Below are 21915 nucleotides of genomic sequence, written 5' to 3'. Positions count from 1 at the left end.
AAACCTTATGTTCACAGAATGTTACCATGCTTCTGCTTAAACAGGTCAATTCTCTTTGTATCAGGTATTTTAATTTCTAGTGTTCCAACAGATTCCATTCTAGTCTGGGTATTGGTGCTGTTTTTCTGTTGTATTTAAGGAACCGTGGTGATTTCCAAGGAAAGTACAGCAGATAATAGACAACATACACAATTATTCTTAACAAGACTGACATCTAAATAAAGCAAATTCCCACCTTCCTATTGACCTTGCATGAAGGACCTAATCTACTGATTCCAGTATCTATTATTTATACCTCTGATGATTTCAATTTAATTGACTTGAATCTAAATGAGAAAGTCCAGGCTAAACCACTGTCTTTTACATGGATGCAGTTCTGACATGACAGTTAGTATGGCGCCAGATCCTGGCTGGCAGCTCTTGAAATTTGGGATTGCTCCAAATTAGAACCATTGTGTGTGCTGTAGGGCAGGCAGCCATTAAAACAACACAGATTGAGTCTCCATTGCCTAAAGGTGAAAAAACTTCATATACGATGATAAGCACAAAAATAAAATATAAGATGTAAAGGAAAAGGAAGGAGAAGACTGACTTGATGGCTTTCATATGGGCCTCCATGCTGGGATCCCTGAAGCCACTTGCATTATTTTGCATCTGTCTGGTGTGTATCCACAAAGACCAAATCAGCAGGACACTTGAAACCACAGACAGTATTAAAGGCATACCTATACCAGCATTAGAGAGAAGAATGAATAAATACAAACTCTCATTCCTTGTGGTTTTCCTTGCTGAAGAGTTTGTCAAGGATGAAGGTGCAGTGATGTTCTTGTGCACACTGTAGTCATCCCAGGGGAAGGGAATTGCGGCAGTGAAGGAGCAAAGCCATGATGTGAGCAGCATCCAGGGCACCAGCCTGGCAATTCTCAGCTTCAGCCAGATGAAGAAAGACTGTGTAAAACTGGCAACCTTGACACAATAGAAGACACTAAGCCAGGCTCCAAACCAGAGGGTGGAGTAGCTCAGAAATGTAAACATTGTCCTGGCAGCTGTTAGCAGGTTTTCTTTATAAAAGAAGGGCTCATATAATATATTCATTAAGTAATCCACAGTATTCCATGTCTGCAAAATGAATTTAGATGAACTCAGTGAGATGACAATCATATCATATGGGGGCCATGATTTGGTCCCAATGCAGCTCAATGAACTGGCAGCCAAGATAATTCCATTTCCTAGAATTCCTGCCATGGATTCAATTATAGCAATTGATAGACAAAGGAGAGCAAAAGATGTCATCATTGCAGCTCAAGAGTTTGCAATTATTACTCAGCTCCCTCTGGGCTCTGAAAGTCTTAGATCGGGCAGGCACTGTCAATCCTAAGGAGCTGTTATGGGCAATGCTCCCCTATTTATCTCAGGGCCTATCAGTATCCTAATGTCATTTAATATTTCTGCTGCTTTACATCTTGTTGTGGGGGTTGATGTCTCAGCTGATTTGTCTAAGCATGCAAATGGGGTCAAGATTCTATTACAAAGTTTTCATTTTGATGAAAGGATTTGCATTGGAAGGGTTACGGGGCAGGTGAATTGTGGTGTTTACAAATGTGGATTTGCACTCCAGTGTCTTGTGAATGTCTTTATATGTCCAGATTTTCTTTTCTATCGAATGCCTTAATGTCTCCCTTTGTTGCACTATCTCTCCAGGGCTTATGAGATCTACTTGTCATGGCCTCTTCTAATAGTGGGGTAGCTCTTTTCTTTATCAGATATTTTCCAGTTACTGCTGCAAAGAGGATTACCATGTTTTTCTTTTGTCTCTGGAAAGTTTTAAGCATTATAATTATCCTTGCATGTAGAAGAATGGCTAAAGGACAGAGGTCACACACACATTCTCTTATTAGTTGACCAAAGACTGAGAAAGTACCAAACCCAGCTAATCTGAGTTTCTGCAGCTGCAACAACATTGTGTCCTTGAGCACAGCAGTAGTACAATAACAGTAATGAGGGTGAGACGTGAGAAGCAGAAATGTAAGTTCTCAAGAATGAGGAAGAGCTGACATTGTAGTATAACCAATAGATTGTTTAACTTGCAGAATATGCATGAGCTTATTACTTGTTGTGTATAAAAGTCTGGTGCTTATCAATAAAGTTGGAGCTTGCTGATTCTTACATTAAGAGTCCCAAGACTTCCCTCACCGCGACACTTGCATGCTTCCTCTGAGTGTCGTAATGGAAAACAATAAATTTCTATGGGAAAATCAGAACAGAGAAAAGGAAAATTATTTTACAGATTACCTCACTGGTCCATTTTTCACCAGCCTACAGAATGGATGTGGAATTTGACTTACGAATTTAAGATCTGGCAATATACAACATTACATACAGGGGCAATGGCACAAGTGTTAATTGAAGCACAATTTTGCTCCCATATGGAATATTCATGTTTTTGAAATTCTGTTACATATGCTAAAAGAAGTGAATTCAAACACTTTCCACATCCAAGGAGACACAGGTCTTCTAAGCAAGTGGAGAATCTTGGACTCCTTAAAAAGCTTTGGAACTCATGTTTCATCTGTAGCCCAGAATACAGAAGGAAGCACACCAAGGCTCTTCAGAAAGGCAGTGGCTGTCAGTAGCACAGTAAGAAGCTGTGGGGAGTGATCAAATGAGAAGTTTTGAGATGTTTTCAAGGTGATTTCTTTGAGTAGTTTGAAATTTCCTAGTGCTTAGTGTAATCTATGAGGGCCGAGGAGAGTGTTTGAGCCTTTTTGATCATGCACTCATAGGAGTAAAACTTTATGAGTATTCACCTCAGATTTATGTACATTTGTTTTTATATTTTATATGTGTAGTGCTGTATTTATTTTATTCATATAAGGTACAGATACTTATTACTTGAAAATTTACACCAAGAAAAAGAATTAAATATTTCAAGACAACATAGAAAATATTTTAAAAACTATTTCACTTTAGTATTGGTACAACCTCTTTTCCTCTTTTCATTAATAATATGATTAATAATTATTTTTAGTGAGATTAACATGATTGCGTATGCTTAATTTTTATTTTTTTATCTGGGCTTATCACTTTGACACAGTGATTCAGAGACCTCAATCTATGTTCAGTTTTGTTTAATATACGCTCTGAATGGCTTTCCCACAATCACATCTGCAAAGTTCTTTGTTGAAATTCAGTTGAAATTGCCAATTTCCCTCTTGTCAAAACTTGCAAACTACTCACCTATTCTTCTGGTTTGATATGTTTACCAAATGGCTTCAAAACTCATGAAAACTCTTCCTTTGTAGGTTTTTAAACAGTTTAGAACATTCTGCTTCCAAATGTTGCAAGTGTACCAGTATGAGAGCTTTTTAAAGTTGTCACACTTATACAATTTTTGGCACAAAAACTTTTGAAAAAGAGTTCCTTTCTCATCAAGTTTTAGAATTTCACTTTCACCATGAAGAAATAAAAAAGTGTGTTTGGTTTTTTGACAGGAAAAGTTCTGTAGCATGCTATTGACAGGCACTTCCAATAGAAAAGGGTCAGCAAGTATGTATCACTTCCCTTTTAATAAAAGAAAGCAGTGTAGGTGCTGTTTAAATTCAGCTCATTACATTCAGCTCTTTTCAGCTCACTCATTGAATCACAGGATGCTTTGGGTGCAAAGGGTCCTCAAAGACCACCCAGTTCCAACCCCCTGCCATGGGCAGGGACACCTTCCCGGAGCCCAGGAAACTCAGAGACCCATTCAGCCTTGAGCCTGAGCCTCTTGCCACAAGGCAGCAGCAAATGTCTGTGTGATATCAGTGGGGTTTACGGGCAAGATTTTGGCAGTGGGGAGGCTGCAGGGGTGGTTTGTGTGAGCAGAGACCAGGACGTGCCCCAGTGTCCCACAGAACCAGTCCCAGGTACCCCCAAAAGGGACCCACCACTGAGCAAGGCCCTGCCCACCGGGGATGGCGGCGACATCTGTGTGACAACTCATGTAAGGAGGGGTAAAGTGCGCTGCAGCTGTGAGAGAGGACAGAGAGAGACTGTGTGAGAGAAACAGCCCTGCAGAGAGCCAGGCCGGGGAAGAAGGAAGGGGACAAGGTGCTCCAGGCCCCGGAGCAGACGTTGCCGTGCTTTCCAGGAGAGGACCATGCTGAGGCAGCCTGGGACCCTGCAGGCCCTTGCCGACCCCTCAGCAGATATCCGCACCGCGGCCTGGCAGAGCCGCCCTGGCCGCAGGTGGCTGTGCCCTGAGGGAAGCTGAATCCTGCGGAGATCCCACCATGGAGAAGTCTCATGGCAGGAGCTGCAGCCTGTGGGGATCCCGCGCTGAAGCACTTTGGTGCTTTGTTCCTGGAAGATTGCACCTTGTGGAGAGGATCCCTCCTGCAGTTCCCATTCCCTGATCCCCGGCCCCGCTCAGGGAGGGAGGAGATGGAAGAGTGAAGAGGCAGGGATGTGGGGAAAAGGTTTCTGGTTTTGTTCTTTCTTTCTCACTCCCCTAGACCCTTCTTGATTGGGAATCTCTTATTGATTGGAAATAAATTCAGTTATTTTGCCCATGTTGAAGGAATCCCCACAAGGCCAGGCCAATGCATGAGGGCACTGTCAGGCCTGCAGTCCACCTCTAATGTGGGCATGGACAGCAGATAAACTCTGTGAGAACATTTAGGGACAGCCACAAGTCCAGGGATTGCCAGCCATATCCAGAGTGATCAGACATGCCCTGGATCGAGCCACTAAGTGCAATCTGCAGGCCAGGATCAGTATCCAAGTGAGCCAAGCAGGTGGAAAGGCCCAGGCAAAGCTGCAGCACAGCTCAAGGAGAGACCAAGGAGCAGCTCCTGAATGTAGAGGGGTCCAAGCCCCACCGAGGCTTTGCTCAGCAATGTGCTAAAAGGCCAGTCAGGTGGGCTGTGGAAGCTGGCTCTGAAACAAGGCAGCCAGACCCCCAAAAGCAAGGCCTTACTTTCACCAGAAAGTCCATTCATACATAGCTTTTTGTCTTCCCCAGTCCCCACATACACAGAAAAGCAGCACAGCCTGGCACACAGGTTTTGCTTTTTTAAAAATCCTGCTGTGATGGGCACTGAAAATTGACTCCATCGCATGTTGTCCTGAATTTCCATGATGAAAATTCCAGGTGTGCTAATAGGAATGTAAATCAGAGAAGGATCCTGTAGTGATCTCTCATGTAGATATTTGCATTTCTTGCCTTGAGCTAAGGACTCTAATCAGATGTCAGTCATTTTTGTCTAAAGCACAGTCTTTTCTTGGAAAAGATTGTGCTTTAGAAAAAAAAAGTGGGGATTGCTTTTTTTCTTTCTTCCTCTGAATTACTCACTGGTGGCATTTTTCATCATTAATTTCCAGAAATCCGGAAAGGTGTTTTTAATAGGAAATATTGTGTTGGCCTCATTGATTTTATTACATGTGAGCATCTTAGAAATTCTTGTGAGGTTTACCTGGATTTTCAATGCAAAGAGCCACAGGACAAGATGATTTGCAGGATGTCCAGCTGGCAAAGTTAGGGCAGGATGAGCATTGAATTTTGTTTGTTTCATGATTTGATTCACCATACCAAACTTGAATTGAGCTGCCATTGCACTTGAGTGACATTGTGTGGAACCAGTGTGTGGAACCAGTTCAGATGTTTTGGAAGGGTCTGATTCCATGACTTTCAAACCTTCTTCAGCTTACAAACTGGCAGGTTTAAGCTGGGGGGAATAAATCACCTTTAGATTACAAAAAAAAGGGAAAAAGGAGAAAATGCCTACTCTCAAGCAAGATGCATGTTTTCAGAGGATCCTAATCCCAAGAATTGCCATTTTCCTACTAATACAGAGGTTCCTACTTTGCTTCGCAGAACAAATCCTTGTCAAACTTATAATTTATCCAATAGAACACAGCGATTTAGTAAGTGGTGTATATAATGCATGTTGAAGATATTTTTATTCATATGGCCATAATTGGTTAGCAGGTGACTTGCAGACAGAAAGGTCTTCCAGGGAGGAGCCTTCCAATATTTTTCTTGACTTTCCCCCTTAGATCCCCAAATTCATGCGAATGAATTGGAAACTACTTGATTGTATTTTATGGAAAGGAAGGGCTTTGGAGGGAAGATGTAGTTAAAGAGGCAGGAAAACAGCACAAGAATTGGTTTTGAATCTCGTGTGCACGTGGAATGTGGAATATAAAGCAGGGAAGGGAAGATAAAGCAAATTGAGAGGGAGCAGCTGTTCAGAGTGTCCCTGCTGAGCAGCCGTGTGCCTCAGAGCTCAGGCAGGACAGGACAGCACACAGGCACTGTGGGTTGAGCACAGCCCACGTGTTTTGCCTGTTGGTGTGCTCAGAGGGCTCTGAGGTTTGTTCCTGGAGGCCGGTGAGGGCAGAGCAGGGAAGGGCAGAGGATGGCCCAGCCCTGCCCACACGGGTGTCTCATGGTGCAGGGCTGGGAGCCCGCAGGGTGACAATGCACGGTGCTGACAGTGGCACGTCAGGGTGCCATTGCCATGGGCTCAACTTCTGCATGTCTGTTTAATGGCATAAAAAATGGTCATGGAAGCCCGTGCTGCCACCTGTGGCACAGCTTCTGTCATGAGGGAAAGGAAGACTCCATCTCAAGTTATCTTTTGACATGGTATTTTTTAATTTGTAAAATAAAGCAATTCAGGCACAGACTCAGATCAGTGACAGGTACATTGCATCACACAGATTGACAACATCCAGACCAGACACATTGAATCAGGACGGGCTTAGTGAACACAAGGCTCAAGTATATTTCTTTGACAGTCACCTTAAAAGTGACTAAACTCTCCCTGCAGCTGAAAAGGGTCATGAAGCTCCAGTTCTGATGTAACAATAATGCAGTGACAGAGATCACTATTTCAGCAAGAGGAGGAATCTCAAAAGGCCACGTCATTCTTTCCTGAGCTATGCTGGAATGTTATAGACACCTTTAGAATCAGAAAATATTTTACTACAGTTCAACATGGGTCAAAAATAATGAATGAAATATTCTGAAAATATAAGGGAATTCCTTAGAACCCTCATTAGGGAGTTTAAGTAACTAGAAACAGCATTCAAGCCTTATGTTCACAGAATGTGACCATGCCTGTGCTTAAACAGGTCTATTCTGTTTGCATCCAGTACTGTAATTTCTAGCATTCCAAGAGATTCCATTCTAGTCTGGGACTTGGCCCTGTTTTTTTTCTCTGTTAGGGAAGCCGTGGTGACTTCCCAGGTAAGTACAGCAAATAGTAGATTATTTATACAAGTTTTCATAACAAGACTACTGACCAACTAAAGCAAGATTTCACTCCTTCATGATTCCACATCAAGGCCCTAACCTACTGATTCCAGTATCTGTTGTTTATACCTCTGATTACTTTATCTTGGTTCATCAGAATCTAAATTAGAAAGTCCAGGCTAAGACACTGTCTTTTACACAGATGCAGTTCTAACCTGACAGTTAATGTGGTGCAAAATTCTAGCTGGCAGCTCTTGAAATTTTGGATTGCTCCAAATTAAGATCATTGTGTGTCCTGTAGGACAGGCAGCAAATACAGCTACTAAGATAGATTCCTCATTGCTTAAAGGCAAAAAATCACTGTATTGGAGTAGATGCAAACAAATAAAATATATGATGTAAAGGATAAGGAAGGAGCAGACTGACTTGATGGCTTTCATATGGGCCTCTAAGCTGGGATCCCTGAAGCCACTTGCATTATTTTGCATCCGTCTGGTGTGTATCCACAGAGACCGAATCAGCAGAACACTTGAAACAACAGACAGTATTAAAGGCATAATTATACTAGCATTAGAGAGCAGAATTAATAAACCCAGACTGTCCTTCCTTGTAGTTCTCCTTGTGTAAGAGTTTGTCATGGATGAAGGTGCAGTGATGTTCTTGTGCACAATGTAGTCATCCCAGGCGAAGGGAACTGTGGCTGTGAAGGAGCAGAGCCATGATGTGAGCAGCATCCAGGGCACCAGCCTGGCAATTCTCAGCTTCAGCCAGATGAAGAAAGACTGTGTAAAACTGGCAACCTTGACACAATAGAAGACACTTAGCCAGGCTCCAAACCAGAGGGTGGAGTAGTTCAGAAACATATAGCCTGTCTTGAAAACAACAAATATATCTTCTTCATAATAGGAGTGTTCATGCAATATATTAATTAATAAATCCAGTATAATCCAGAAGTGGAAAATGAATCTCGATGAACTCAGCGCGAACACAATGATATCATATGGGGGCCATGATTTGCTCCTAATGCAGCTCAATGAACTGGCAGCCAAGATAATTCCACTTCCCAGAATTCCTGCCATGGATTCAATTATAGCAATTGATATACCAATGACTGCAAAAGATGTCATCATTGCAGCTCAAGAGTTTGCAATTATTACTCAGCTCTCTCTGGGCTCCTGAAAGCCTTAGATCTGGCAGGTACTGCCAATCCTTAGGAGCTGTTATGGGCAATGGTCCCCTATTTATCTCAGGGCCTATCAGTATCCTAATGTCATTTAATATTTCTGCTGTTTTACATCTTGTTGTGGGGGTTGATGTCTCAGCTGATTTGTCTAAGCATGCAAATGGGGTAAGATTCAATAACATAGTTTTCATTTTGCTGAAAGGATTTGTACAGGAAGGGTTATGGGGCAGGTGAATTGTGGTGTTTACAAATGTGGGTTTCCACTCCAGTGTCTGGTGAAGGTCTTTACATGTGTAGATTTGTATTTTATAGGTGATGCCTCAATGTCTCCCTTTGTTGCACTGTTATCTCTTCAGGATTTCTGAGACATACTTGACATGGCCTCTTATCTTTCTCAGGTATTTTCAAATTTGTGCTGCAAGAAGGGTTATCGTGTTTTTCTTTTTTGCATGGAGATATTTAAGCAATATAATTTTCCCATAGAACGCAGGGATTTAGTAGACTGTGTATAAAAAGACAGAAAGGTCTTCCAGAAGAATGAACCTATGAGGAGCCTTTTAATACTTTTCTTGACTTTCCCCCTTAGATCCCCAAATTCATGTGAATGAATTGGAAACTAGTTGGTTTTATTTTATGTAAAGGAAGGGCTTTGGAGGGAAGGTGTACTTAAAGAGGCAGGAAAACAGCACAAGAACTGGTTTTGAATCTCGTGTGCATGTGGAATGTGGAATAAGGGAAGATAAAGCAAATTGTGTGGGAGCAGCTGTTCAGGGTGTCCCTGCTGAGCAGCCGTGTGCCTCAGAGCTCAGGCAGGACAGGACAGCACACAGGCACTGTGGGTTGAGCACAGCCCACGTGTTTTGCCTGTTGGTGTGCTCAGAGGGCTCTGAGGTTTGTTCCTGGAGGCCGGTGAGGGCAGAGCAGGGAAGGGCAGAGGATGGCCCAGCCCTGCCCACACGGGTGTCTCATGGTGCGGGGCTGGGAGCCAGCAGGGTGACAATGCACGGTGCTGACAGTGGCACGTCAGGGTGCCATTGCCATGGGCTCAACTTCTGCATGTCTGTTTAATGGCATAAAAAATGGTCATGGAAGCCCGTGCTGCCACCTGTGGCACAGCTTCTGTCATGAGGGAAAGGAAGACTCCATCTCAAGTTATCCTTTGACATAGTATTTTTTAATTTGTAAAATAAAGCAATTCAGGCACAGACTCAGATCAGTGACAGGTACATTGCTTCAAACAGATTGACAACATCCAGACCAGGCACATTGAATCAGGATGGGCTTAATCAATATAAGGCTCAGGTCACATATGTTTCAGTGACAATCACTTTAAAAGTGACTAAACTCTCCCTGCAGCTGAAAAGGCTCATGAAGCTCCAGTTCTGATGTAAAAATAATTCAGTGACAACAATCATTACTTCAGCAAGAGCAGAAGAAGATCAAAAGGCTGTGTTTTTCTTTATTGAATCATACTGGAATCTGAGTCTTGTTGCCTTTTTGTTGCAAGGCAAGGCGACCTGGTTCTATGGAGCAGCATGGTGGCCCAAACCTGCTCAGGACCATCCGGACCAGTGACACGCGTGACATCAATGTGATGGACGGTCAAAGGCGTTTATTGTCTCATATCATGGGGTTATATAGGTTTGGGGGTCTGCACTACGTCACCTAGGGGTCTTGCATTACCTTCTATGGTTAGTAAGGAGTGGAAGTTTACTGGGGTTAGTGGAAAGTTACTGGAACTGGGAGGTCGCATTCTTTTGGCTTATCTCTTATCTTAGGGGGCTGGGGGGAAAAGGAATTCCTAGCTTTCCGTGACATCCCGTGATCTTCCGTATGCCTTGTCCTGGCTACTACAGAGTCTTGGCCTTGTTTTTCTCTGGCTCCAGACAAACCATGGCATATTCCAAGGAAAGTGTAGCAAATAGAAGACAGCTTATGCGATTTTTCAAAACAAGACTTACCTCCCAGTAAAGCAAATTTTCACTCTTCTTCATGATTCCAGATCAAGGCCCTAATCTATTAATTCCAGTGCCTATTATATTTCTGACAATTTCATTTTAATAATTTGGAGATAAACTCAAAAGTTCAGGATATATCATGATCTTTTACCTGGATATAGTTCTGACGGGACAGTTAGTGTGGTGCCAAATCCTAGCTGGCAGCTCTCGAAACTTTGGATTGCTCCAGATTAGAACCATTGTGTGTCCTATAGGACAGGCAGCCATTATAAATGCACACATGGATACCTCATCACTTAAAGGTGAAAAAACTCTTGAGTAGAGGAGAAGCAAACAAATAGAATTTGTAATGTAGAAGATAAAGAAGGAGCAGACTGACTTGATGGCTTTCATATGGGCCTCCAAGCTGGGATCCCTGAAGCCACTTGCATTATTTTGCATCTGTCTGGTGTGTATCCACAGAGACCAAATCAGCAGAACATTTGAAACAACAGACAGTATTAAAGGCAAAGCTGTACTTGCATTCCAGAGATAAATCAATAAAGTCAAACTCTCATTCCTTGCGGTTCTCCTTGTGTAAGAGTTTGTCAAGGATGAAGGTGCAGTGATGTTCTCATGCACATTGTAGACATCCCAGGCGAAGGGAATTGTGGCTGTGAAGGAGCAGAGCCATGATGTGAGCAGCATCCAGGGCACCAGCCTGGCAATTCTCAGCTTCAGCCAGATGAAGAAAGACTGTGTAAAAATGGCAACCTTGACACAATAGAAGACACTAAGCCAGGCTCCAAACCAGTGGGTTGAGTAGCTCAGAAACGTAAACATTGTCTTGGTAACTGTTAGCAGGTTTTCTGTATAAAAGAAGGGCTCATAAAATATACCCATTAAGTAATCCACTGTAGTCCATGACTGCAAAATTAATCTAGATGAACTCAGTGAGATGACAATCATATCATATGGGGGCCATGATTTGGTCCCAATGCATCTCAATGAACTGGCAGCCAAGATAATTCCATTTCCTAGAATTCCTGCCATGGATTCAATTATAGCAATTGATAGACAAAGGAGAGCAAAAGATGTCACCATTGCAACTCAAGAGCTTGTAATTATTACTCAGCTCTCTCTGGGCTCCTGAAAGCCTTAGATCTGGCAGGCACTGCCAATCCTAAGGAGCTGTTATGGGCAATGCTCCCCTATTTATCTCAGGGCCTATCAGTATCCTAATATCATTTAATATTTCTGCTGCTTTACATCTTGTTGTGGGGGTTGATGTCTCAGCTGATTTGTCTAAGCAGGCAAATGGGGTCAAGATTCAATTACAAATTTTTCATTTTTGTGGAAGAATTTTCATTGTAAAGCTATGGAGCAGCTCGGCTGGGGTTTTTAGAACTGTGGGTTTGCAATCCAGTATCTGATGTCCTGCTTTACATGCCTGGATTTGGTTTTTTTAGAATATCTTTTGCCTTAATCTCTCCCTGTCTTGCATTGTCATGTCTTCTTCATTTATGAGAGTAATCTCTGTGGCCTCTTCTAATACTGAACCGGTCTTTATTCAAATATCTGCTAATAGGCTTGGTGGACATGTGACAGCCAGTCAAGGTCAACCCGTTACAAGTATAAAGGATTTTCATCGTCTCTCCCTTGTCACTGCACAGTATTGTAAAGGTTCTAATATTTCAAGTTCTTGTTTTTATGAAATGAACCATACTGATGACATCCTGTAGCACCTTTTGCAGATTTGGCTCCAGTTTCTTTGCTGTAATAACTCATCTATGAACATTGCAGTGAACGAATTCCAGGTGTAGTGGTGACTACGTGACCTTACCACCCAATCCTTCTCTTATGCCAGTCAAAGCAGCTGTTCCACTGGTCTTTACACTTGCACTGCTTTTTTAGAAAACATTTTAATTAAACAAATAATTTACTGTGGAGAATACAGCTTCTGTGGTAAATCTTCCCTTCAGTGCCTTACAGAAGGTAGCTTTTCATTTATTTCACTACTGAAACAGCATTTGTCATATACCTTAATCTGAGGCATTTTAGAAACATTTGTACTTTCACCCATCCACTCAGGAATCCTCTTCCACTATGTAATTTGTGCTGATACTTGTCTCTTCAAACCTTCAGCAGTATTTTCTGTGTGTCTTCTAACAGTGACAACAGAATCCATTTTAGTTTGCTGCTGCATTGCTTTCTGTGTATTATCCCAGCCATTTTTGCTTTTTATAGAAGGAAGAAAAAGTGTTTCTCTGGTGTTATGTGACATTTTTCTTTTGCTGTGAAGCAAGAAACCTCAAAGGAGCATTCTCTACACATTTGTCATTAAGTTTGGTGAAATTTTGTAAAGTACTGAATTGAATGTCATGTGGCTTGAAACATGGCAGAAATGTAGGGCTTTGTCTTTGTGCTCTGGATGCTTAGATTTTAAATATCTTGCTAATTCTGATGGCTTCATAGTGACATTAGCTGAATTGTCAAAGCATTCTCAAAGTAAAACTTTCAAGTACTTCCTGCCCATGTGATCTGCACGGCCAATTGTGTGCTTGAATAGTCTGACTGTATGTACTTGTGTGTGTTTCTGTAGACCACAGGATGATACCATCATAGAATGGTTTGGATTGGAAGGGACCTTACAGATCATCTAGTTCCAACCTCCACCACAGGCAGGGTTACCTGCCCAAGGACTATTTGCTCAGCCTCACTCCCTAGCTTGACTTCAAGAAAACAGAGCTGTAGCATCCACACATCATCAGGATAATGGATTCATCCACTTGTAGCAATGCAGCCCATACATGACAGAATCTAATTAAGTAGAATAGCAAGTATAGATATAAACAAATATCATAAATACTGTCTCTGCTGGAGATGTTTCAATAAAAAAGGTTAGACATTTACTGAAATGATGTAACATTGGAACAATGTCTGTAGTTAATAACATACTACAGTACCCTCCTAATGTTGTGCAAGCAGAGAATTTGATACAGTTTGCAGTCAGTAAACTGCTTACAGAAATAATTCTAAATTTAGGGTTATTACTAAATTGCAATTCATCTCATATGCAACAAACTACACAACTTGCAGTTGTTTCATGCAGCTTCATATTATCCTGGTAACCCACACCAGGGAATGACCTTGTTTCCATGGCTAAGAGCCCCAGAGTGACTCATGTGCCTCTACTCACTGCAGACCTCAAAAGCAAGCCAAACATACCCTATCTGGCAGTGGGCTGACAATCTGAGTGACACTGCTGCCATTCCAGCTGCTGGATTTGATTATGTTGCTGTATTCTCAATTATGCTCATGCTCAGTAGTTATCTAGAAAGTACTGGAGCAGTCTTTTCTTCTCGAGTAAGGGTCAAAGGAAGCTGCTGATGGGTAGATAATTCCTTCACCCTGTGAAAAATGACCGTCCAGTTCCTGGGATCACATTGTGCTGTGCACTTTGGTGGCACACCTGGAAGTGACCGATTTTGACCTGAAAAGGGTCAGTTTAAGGTTCTGTGTGGTGATCTCATGCCTGTCACTGTCGCCATATCAAAATCTTCATACCTGAGAAGAAGGTGCTCCATTGCATTTTGCGGCCTTACTCCCTCGATACTGATTGTCAGGCACTCAGTCCGAGTCCATGGCACAGATGGAGACAAAGGTCTCTCAGGCCATCTTCCAGAATGCCTACCCATGAGTCAAAATCAACATCAGGTGGGTGCTAGCTGAACCTGAACACCCCATCCTCATGGAGCCAACTAACAAAGTACATGTATATCCCCATACACAGTTTATAGAAAGGCTACTATATTAGCCTGGCAGTCAACTATTTCAAAAGCTGCTCAACACCATGTAGGCCCACAAGGGAGAATTATGGTTGAAGCACAGATTACAATGGTCTTGTCAAGGAGCAGCAGGAGGAGCTGTTCCATAAGGAAACGAAATGCAAAAAGGCAGCATCACCACAAGGCAGGCAAGGACAGGACTGTCAAGCATGCAGTCTCACCTCCTATAGGCAAGGATGGCAGAGAAGCTCTGCGATGGGTCAGCCAGGAGTCTAGTCATACCAAATGTGTCCATAGTGATACAACATGTCCAAGATTAAGCCAGTAATTCCAGTTTGTAGACCTGGATCAGTATCCAGGTCAGCTAGGCAGGTGGAAAGACTCAGGCAAAGCTGCAGCACAGTTCAGTGAGAGAGCAAGGGTGAGCACCCAGCTTAGAAGCAGCTCCCAAAATGAGAGGGGGCTGAGCCCTGCTGAGGCATCTCCCAGCAATGTGTTTTAAGGGAAGCCAGCTGTGCTGTGGAAGTTAGCTCTGAAACTCAGCAGCCAAAACCCCAAAAGAAGTGTGAAGCCCATAACTGTATTCATTAGAGCAGTACCTGGGAACTTCATCAATGAGTCCATCCCAGTCCCGCCTTTTTATCGTCTGGTGGTAAAATTAATTATATCAGCAGTATTCAACTCAAGTAGATTCCAAGGGCTTGACAAAGAAATCAGGCTTAACTACCACAGTAGATGGGTGACTAAGTACATAAAATAGTTCAGTAAATGTCTAGAGAATGAATATACAGTGTACAGCACTCTAATCTGGTTTACCAGGAGCACAGCCAGTAGATTAAGGAAAGTGAGTCTCTTCCTCAACACTTTTTTAAGGTGGTATCTGGAATATTGCATCCAGTATTTGGGGGGAATTTTATTTTTCTGGTGACTGCACACTACTAAATTTACACACACTAGGCTTATGCTGACCACAAAATTCTGGAAGACAGATTCAGAATTCAAAATCATTTTGGCAAGCTGGAGATGCAGTCTGATAAAAGAGGGACAAATGCCTGCAGAGATGAATAAACACATGCATATATAAATTTGTGAAGAAAGCAGTAACAAAAATAGATGCCACGATGGAAGATGCAACCAAAATTTTTTTGTTTGTTGCGCCAATTAAGGCATTGTACTCTTGTATGTAGCTCTAATAAAGTTGTATTGCAGAACAATAAAAATGGGAAACAACAGCCTTTTTTAGTTTAGAAATAAGAAATCTGCAAAAGGTCTAACAAACATGAAAAAATAACTCTGAAGATACAGGAATAAACTTTTCTTAAAATGCATTGTGGAGAGTGCAAGGAGTGGCTGGTTTCATAATTACAAAGCCAGATCCTTTTTACAATTAGTCTTAAAACTAAGAGAAAAAAAATCATGCATATTTTCATTGCAAACTTTTTAAGAGTTTGACCAAGAAGCTTCTGGAGCCACAGGGGAAACTGATTCTGCCGTGGAGAAGTGAATGTAAGCAAAGCTTATTCATCTAACTACATAGAAATCAACTAAAAATACATTTGTTTACTTTTCATCAGTCTGGGAGAAAATCTCGCCCAACTAATTTGGCTGTTCAGTGAACCAAAGTGTTTGGTATTTAATAATATCTCAGTGACACAGGAAATTATTTAGTTCTATTCAAAATATGCCACGTTGCTGGCCAAATGCAAACAACTCCACATTACAGATGCACTGGCAAGTTACCTGATGGCTAAAAACCACATATTACAACAGAATCAAAGATACAAATGGAACTTGAAATCTCCAGAATTATAAGTTAAAGCCTTAACTTCTGAAACACACTGCAATAACTGGAGATTCTGAGGAGGATGAAAAGGCTAAGAAGAGGAGACATAAAATGAAATTGTGGTGGAAATACAGAAGAAAGAAATTTAGGATTCTGTTCAGAAGAGATAGGGTAATTTTATTTTTTTTTTAATTTCACAAGCATTACTTTGTGATATTGCAAAGTATATGAAGAGTTTTAGTATCTAATTTGGATCTAATCCACACATGAGGACAGCAGATTTAGGGGCTGAACCAAAGAGAATTTTTGTGACTGATGACACTTCACTGTCTGGTCCACAGATGTAACTAATGGTAGATATTTTGGATGTACTTCTAACAAAAATATACTTAAAAACAATGTCTTGCTGATACCTTCTAAAGTATTGGAAATGGCCATGAAGTTCATATAGTTTTGAATTTAGCTGTAAATGCTATGCTTCCATATAGTTTCTTGTTGCAGCATTACAATTAAATTACATATTGGGAGACATTAATCTGAGTTATGGTCAAGTGTCCATTGCATTGTAACATTCATGATTCAAGTGATATTGCAGCAGAAGAGCATTATCTACTAGTGAAATCTAAATAATTCTTCTTGATAGACCCATAAGCTCTGAAATTCAAGGCCATTTTCACCTCACACTCTGGGACACATAATTTAGGTTATAAGACTTTGTTCTATTTTGCTGTCACCAAGGATAGCAATTAACCTGAGTTTTCCATAAGTAGGTACAACTCCACATCTCACACAAGGTTGTCTTTCATCTGAATTATATCTGTAGGGCTAATACAATAAGGCACAGGACATAGCTTTTATGTTATGAAATTCACAGCTTTTGATTATGTTGCATATAAAAAAGCATTTTTGTTATGGTCATTTTTCAGATTCTGAATGGAGTTTTACAGGAAATATCCCTTGAAATCAGGAGTTTTACAGGAAATATCCCTTGAAATCAGCCTGTAAGCAATTGTAAAAAACAGAGAAGATAGCAAGCACTTTAAAGAGCCATGGAAAATGGTTTTCTAGGATGTATTTTGGAAGGTGGTGCACTGTGAAGAAGCAAGAACAGAGTTGATACACACTCAATGGTAAGAGAAGCCCTCTGGCACTCTGCTGGACTCAGATATTTCATTTGCCTTAGCATGCCTCCTCAGTACAAGGCTGTGTGGCTGCTTATTCAGGGATTAGGCTTTTATTCTTTTTTGCTCTCCTTGATGTTAAATAAATGCTTCAGGGGCTAGGACTTGCTTTTCTGAATGGAAAACTATGCCTCATGGTTGTTTTGGAATGGTTTCACAGGGAATGTCTGAATGCATCAAGAGATATACAACCGCAAAAATCTTTTTTTAATATCAGTCTTTACCCTGTTGCAGAGAAAAAAAATCAAGTTCTCACTAGCACAGTTACTACAAAAAAACTACAAAATCTTTAACAGTAGCCTGAGGTGATATTCTAATTATACTATTTATTCTTAGAGGTTGTGCCCAATGAAGCAACAAATGAGATATTAAAGTAACAGAGAAAATAATAGAAGGCATTCATGTACGATAGGATTATGACCAGGGAAACTCATGTACATTCATGTAGGACAGAGAAGAACAAGGTGCTTTTTCGTTTCAGTTCTAGTGGTTTTTGCCATTCTTATTTTCACTGCTTCTCCTGTCTTTCTTGCCTAATCTTCTCTACCCTCTTACCCTTCATTCTCAAACTCTCCTTTCCTAGTACCTGAAACCAACTCCTTTTCTTTCCTGTCATCAAGGATACCCTTCCTGTCTACCTTCCAGTTTACCTATCTTGTATCCATTCTATCCACTTGGATCCCAGGTTTGAGTACAGTCTTCTTTATCGGTGGACTGATGAATCTTCAATTCGAAGGACTCACAGAGGTCAGGCTATTCCTCTTTTTTTCCCCATTGTCTTTAACAAATTCATCCAGGTAAGTGAATTCCCACACATTGAGCTAATCTGTGGTTACAAACTGTGGTCTCTCCCCTTCTTCCTTCCTCCTCTGAACCTAAAGTCTATTAACTGGTGGTTGTGGTTAGAAGTATCAATGACTTTTCTGTCCTTTTTTTCCTGAATAAAGATGTCCCAGAAAGCTGGAAGGACAGATTGCCCAGGGAAGTGGTGGATGTCACCTCACTAGAAGTATTCAAGGCCTGGACAGAGATTAAGCAGCCTGACCATGGTAGGTTGGTTGAACTGGATGATTTTTAAAAGGTCCCTTCCAACCAAGGCACTCTGTGAGTCTTTGAGTTTGTGTACTGCTAGATAAGAGAGAAAGTTTTTGGTGGATAAAAGGGTGAAAAGTTGCCATCTGCATATGTGATTTGAGAGTGTCTGAGAGCACTTTTGCCCCAGAAGGGATCTCTCTCTGTCAAGTGCAGGGCAGTTAGAACATTCTGCTAGATCCCTGACTGACAGCTCCAATTATGGGTTGTTTAAATTGAATTTATCCTGTCATCAGTCCTCCATTCTACAACAAAATATTATGGCTCTCAGGCTATCCTGCCTCCAGCTTTCTGAAGTTCTTTAGTGAAGGAACAAGTGCTACAGCGTTCTGATGTGTTCAGACCAAAATTGTGCTTTTGATGGTTACCAAATTATTATTAACCTTTAGCAGACAGTCTTTCATATCAAGGAGATTTTCTTTCATGTTGTTTTAGTCCTCAAGTCATACTGCTCAGTAGTAGTATCACCAGGGACCATTTGAGGTAGAAGAGCTTGAGTTAAACAAGTTTTTTTAAACTCAAGTGCAGTCTCTTTGTAAGTGGTAGCCTTTTCACAACAGTTTTCAAGATGGCCAGTGTCACTAACATTGCCTCACCATGTTTTTCTAACGCTCTTTTTAAAAGAGCAATCTTTCATGCAGTCTGTAATACATATATATTTTGGAAGGTTGAAAATGGAATATCAATCCACAAAGCAAAACTTCAGTCTACACACCTGTTGCAGTGGAATTTACTATTCACATGGTGTAGAAGACCAAACTCCCAATTCACTTTCACTTCAGGACAGATATTAGAAAAATAATTTGCTGAAATCCGCTTTTGATTCCAAACCATTTGAAATACTAACCATTTAAAATTACCATAAGAAATACTTGCAACAACATGTCAAATGCATGCCAACATACTTAATATGTCCATATTTCTTTGAATCATATGTTTATTTAATTCTAAGAAGTATCTAAAAGATAATTGCTGTTAAGCTTTTTTATGTGTAACAGCTGGAAGGCATGCTGAAAGTTGTATTTTTTTTCAGTGTGCTGATCAGTTAGATTTGGAAGAAGCTAATGCACTGTATAGAGAAGAGAAAGTGTCTGTCCCAGAGAAAAAAGCCAGAGGTTCTCTTACTAATTTGTGGACTCAAGGGAGCAGAGCTGTCATATGTGCTTTAAAGATAAGAAGGGAATGAGTTGATAAGGATTACTTGTGACGTCTTCTCCCTCCCTGCCCTCCCTCCCTCCCCCAAGCCCCTCTTCCTGCTTCTATAATTAGAAAAATTTTACAGGGAAACTTTTTGTCTTTGCTTTCTGTAGGTGAGAAAAGTGTCTTCAAAGAAACCTACGTACTAGCAGAAAAAACAACAGCACCGTTTTCATGTACACGTGAATACTTCACGCATTCAGCTCTCAAGATGCCCAAAGCTCTACAGGTTGTATATTCAAAACCTCATCAGAGTATTTACAATGCCATCATGCAATTCTCTCCAAGGCAGAGCTTTTTCAAGGCTTAAATATATATACAGACTGTCACTTTCAGACAGAAAGTGCTACTGTCCTGTTGCACATAATCTGAAAGAAATTTCCATATCCAGTGGGTGATGTGGAAAATGTAAGGCATGCTTCACTGCCTTATTGCTACCAGATGCAAATATGCTCTATCCTTACCCTGACAGATGCAAGAAACTCTCCTTGAAAACATACATGACTACAGTGTCTGAATTACTTTGCAACAGCTAATAACCACAGCCAAATAGATTTTTCTGAGGCATGGATCATATAATTTTAGATAAAATATGTCTTATACCTGGACATCTAGACCATAGTCACAGAGGCAGCATCAATTTGAAATAAATCCACTTTTTTCTAATGAGATACACAAATTTTGGAATAAATGAAAATTTTAACAACCTAATTCTCTCCATAAGAACCCAATTTTGCTACTGAATTACTGAACAAACTCAAAACCCAATGTCCACTACAGCAGAATACTACTCCGGAGCATACTTTTCCAGAACAGTATTGAGAATCCAACACTGATGTCTATTAGATCCAACATATAGTGTTACTATGATATGTAATGCCTTCAGAGAAGAAATATCACCACAACACTAGATCTGGCAAGGCAGCTTTCTCAGCATCACAGCACCATTAAAACATACTAATTCAAAGAGCTGCACTCTTCATTGAGAAAGAGAGGGTTTCTCAGGTTTCCTTTCCTGAAACATCCCATGCACTCTTGAACTTGTGATCTGTCTACTGTTCTGGATGTGTCCTGATTTAGTTTACAAGCCTGGTAAAAATCATCCATACACATTCAAAGCATTTCTAGGTAGCGTGTGTGGGACAATCCACGTGTTATGGCAATATCAATGCAATGTTTTGCCAAATTATGTGGTAAAATTTAATTTAATTGAGAGGAAATGAGAATACCTGTTTAATAGATACTGGTATATGAAACCACGTTAATGTCAATCATATCCTCCCAGCATATTGACCGAAGGCTTTTTTTGTCTTCTCAAGTGTCATTTTAAAAGTGAATACTTCAGCCAAGGTTTTACTACTTGCTTTAATTTTAATTGCATTGTGTTCAAGATCATCATAACCATTTTATAATGAAAAAGGACAATGAATTCCTTGCCCAGGTAAATTTTAAAACTTAGATAGCTTTCATAGAGAAAAGAGAAGTAAAATTTACTTCATTACATAAAACTTGGCAGCTGTTAGATGCTGTAATTATGAACGTGGAAGAGTTCAGATACAGTTAGGACAGATAAATAAACTGAATAATGTCATGAACAAATTTGTCCAGATAGTTTACAAAGAACTCTTCACTGTGAGATCTCAATTGTGGCTAACAAAAGACTGTTTTGTTTCTTTCATTAAGTCAAATCTCAACCAATTTATGCAAGAAGTATTTGCAAAATGGAATCTGATGTTAAGGTGGAGTGACACATTGAAAGGAAAGAAAGGTCAGTAGGCACCTTTTTGTCAGTGTGCAAGGACTTTCTTACTGTATTTAGAGTTATTTGGTAAATATAGAAATATATAGCTACCAGTAACCTGAATGCTAAAAAGAACTGGGAGTAAGTAACAGGTTTCAGCCATATAAGAAATCTGTTGTGATAGTAAAGTGTTAAATTATGCAAGCACTACAGAAATAGGGAAAATTCAGGTTGATAGGAGCTCTGAACAACTGAACAGATATCAAATTATCTTCAGACTAGTGAATTGAGATATCATATTCTCCTCAGAGACTTGCAGCCTGGGGAGGCAAACTGTCCCATCCTGGTATTCTGCTCGTTACAAGCAGTTTGGAAGCTGACACCAATCTGGTCCCCACTACCTCTCAGCTCACAGCTGCCAACTGGGAAGGTCTCAAATCCCTATGTCTCACTCTCCCACTCCGTTTTTAATGTCTCAGAGAAGTAATCTGGGTTCCCAGTCCTCAAAGCAGAGAAACCTCCCTCCCAAACCTTCCCAATATTCCTCCTTAAATAAGCAAAGACACACAGGCTGGCCATCTTCCAAGAAGCAATGAACAACTGTAAATAGAATTAGTAATTAATGGGTTTTTTTTTCTATACCTCTTAATGGGGAAGAGAAAAAGTCAGATGTGTTTGCCCCTTGAATGGACTCTAGGGCGCAGATGAGAGAGCGAGAGCAAGAAGCAAGTCAGCACCTTGGCTTTTCCTCGTGGGAGGAGGAGCACTAGGATCCC

At 40.8% G+C, this 21915-nt stretch overlaps 3 protein-coding genes across 3 annotated transcripts; all 3 read right to left on the bottom strand.

Annotated features, from left to right (window-relative positions):
* Positions 1–360: 360 nt before the first annotated feature.
* LOC311166850 (taste receptor type 2 member 40-like) lies at positions 361–1296 on the bottom strand (the record flags this gene model as incomplete). The annotated part of the gene is made up of 1 exon (XM_084227045.1): positions 361–1296. The coding sequence occupies one exon, from the start codon at positions 1294–1296 to the stop codon at positions 361–363; it is 936 nt and encodes a 311-aa protein (XP_084083171.1).
* A 6135-nt stretch (positions 1297–7431) lies between these two features.
* Positions 7432–8367, bottom strand: LOC311150984 (taste receptor type 2 member 40-like; the record flags this gene model as incomplete). Its single annotated transcript, XM_084201045.1, has 1 exon — positions 7432–8367. The coding sequence occupies one exon, from the start codon at positions 8365–8367 to the stop codon at positions 7432–7434; it is 936 nt and encodes a 311-aa protein (XP_084057171.1).
* A 2158-nt stretch (positions 8368–10525) lies between these two features.
* LOC311150983 (taste receptor type 2 member 40-like) lies at positions 10526–11461 on the bottom strand (the record flags this gene model as incomplete). The annotated part of the gene is made up of 1 exon (XM_084201044.1): positions 10526–11461. One exon carries the CDS (start codon positions 11459–11461, stop codon positions 10526–10528), a length of 936 nt encoding a protein of 311 aa, XP_084057170.1.
* Positions 11462–21915: the final 10454 nt, after the last annotated feature.

This window comes from Fringilla coelebs (assembly GCF_963513975.1).
Source record: "Fringilla coelebs genome assembly, chromosome: 2".
NCBI classification, from domain to species: Eukaryota; Metazoa; Chordata; class Aves; order Passeriformes; family Fringillidae; genus Fringilla; species Fringilla coelebs.
This window is presented reverse-complemented; position numbering and strand designations above follow the sequence as displayed.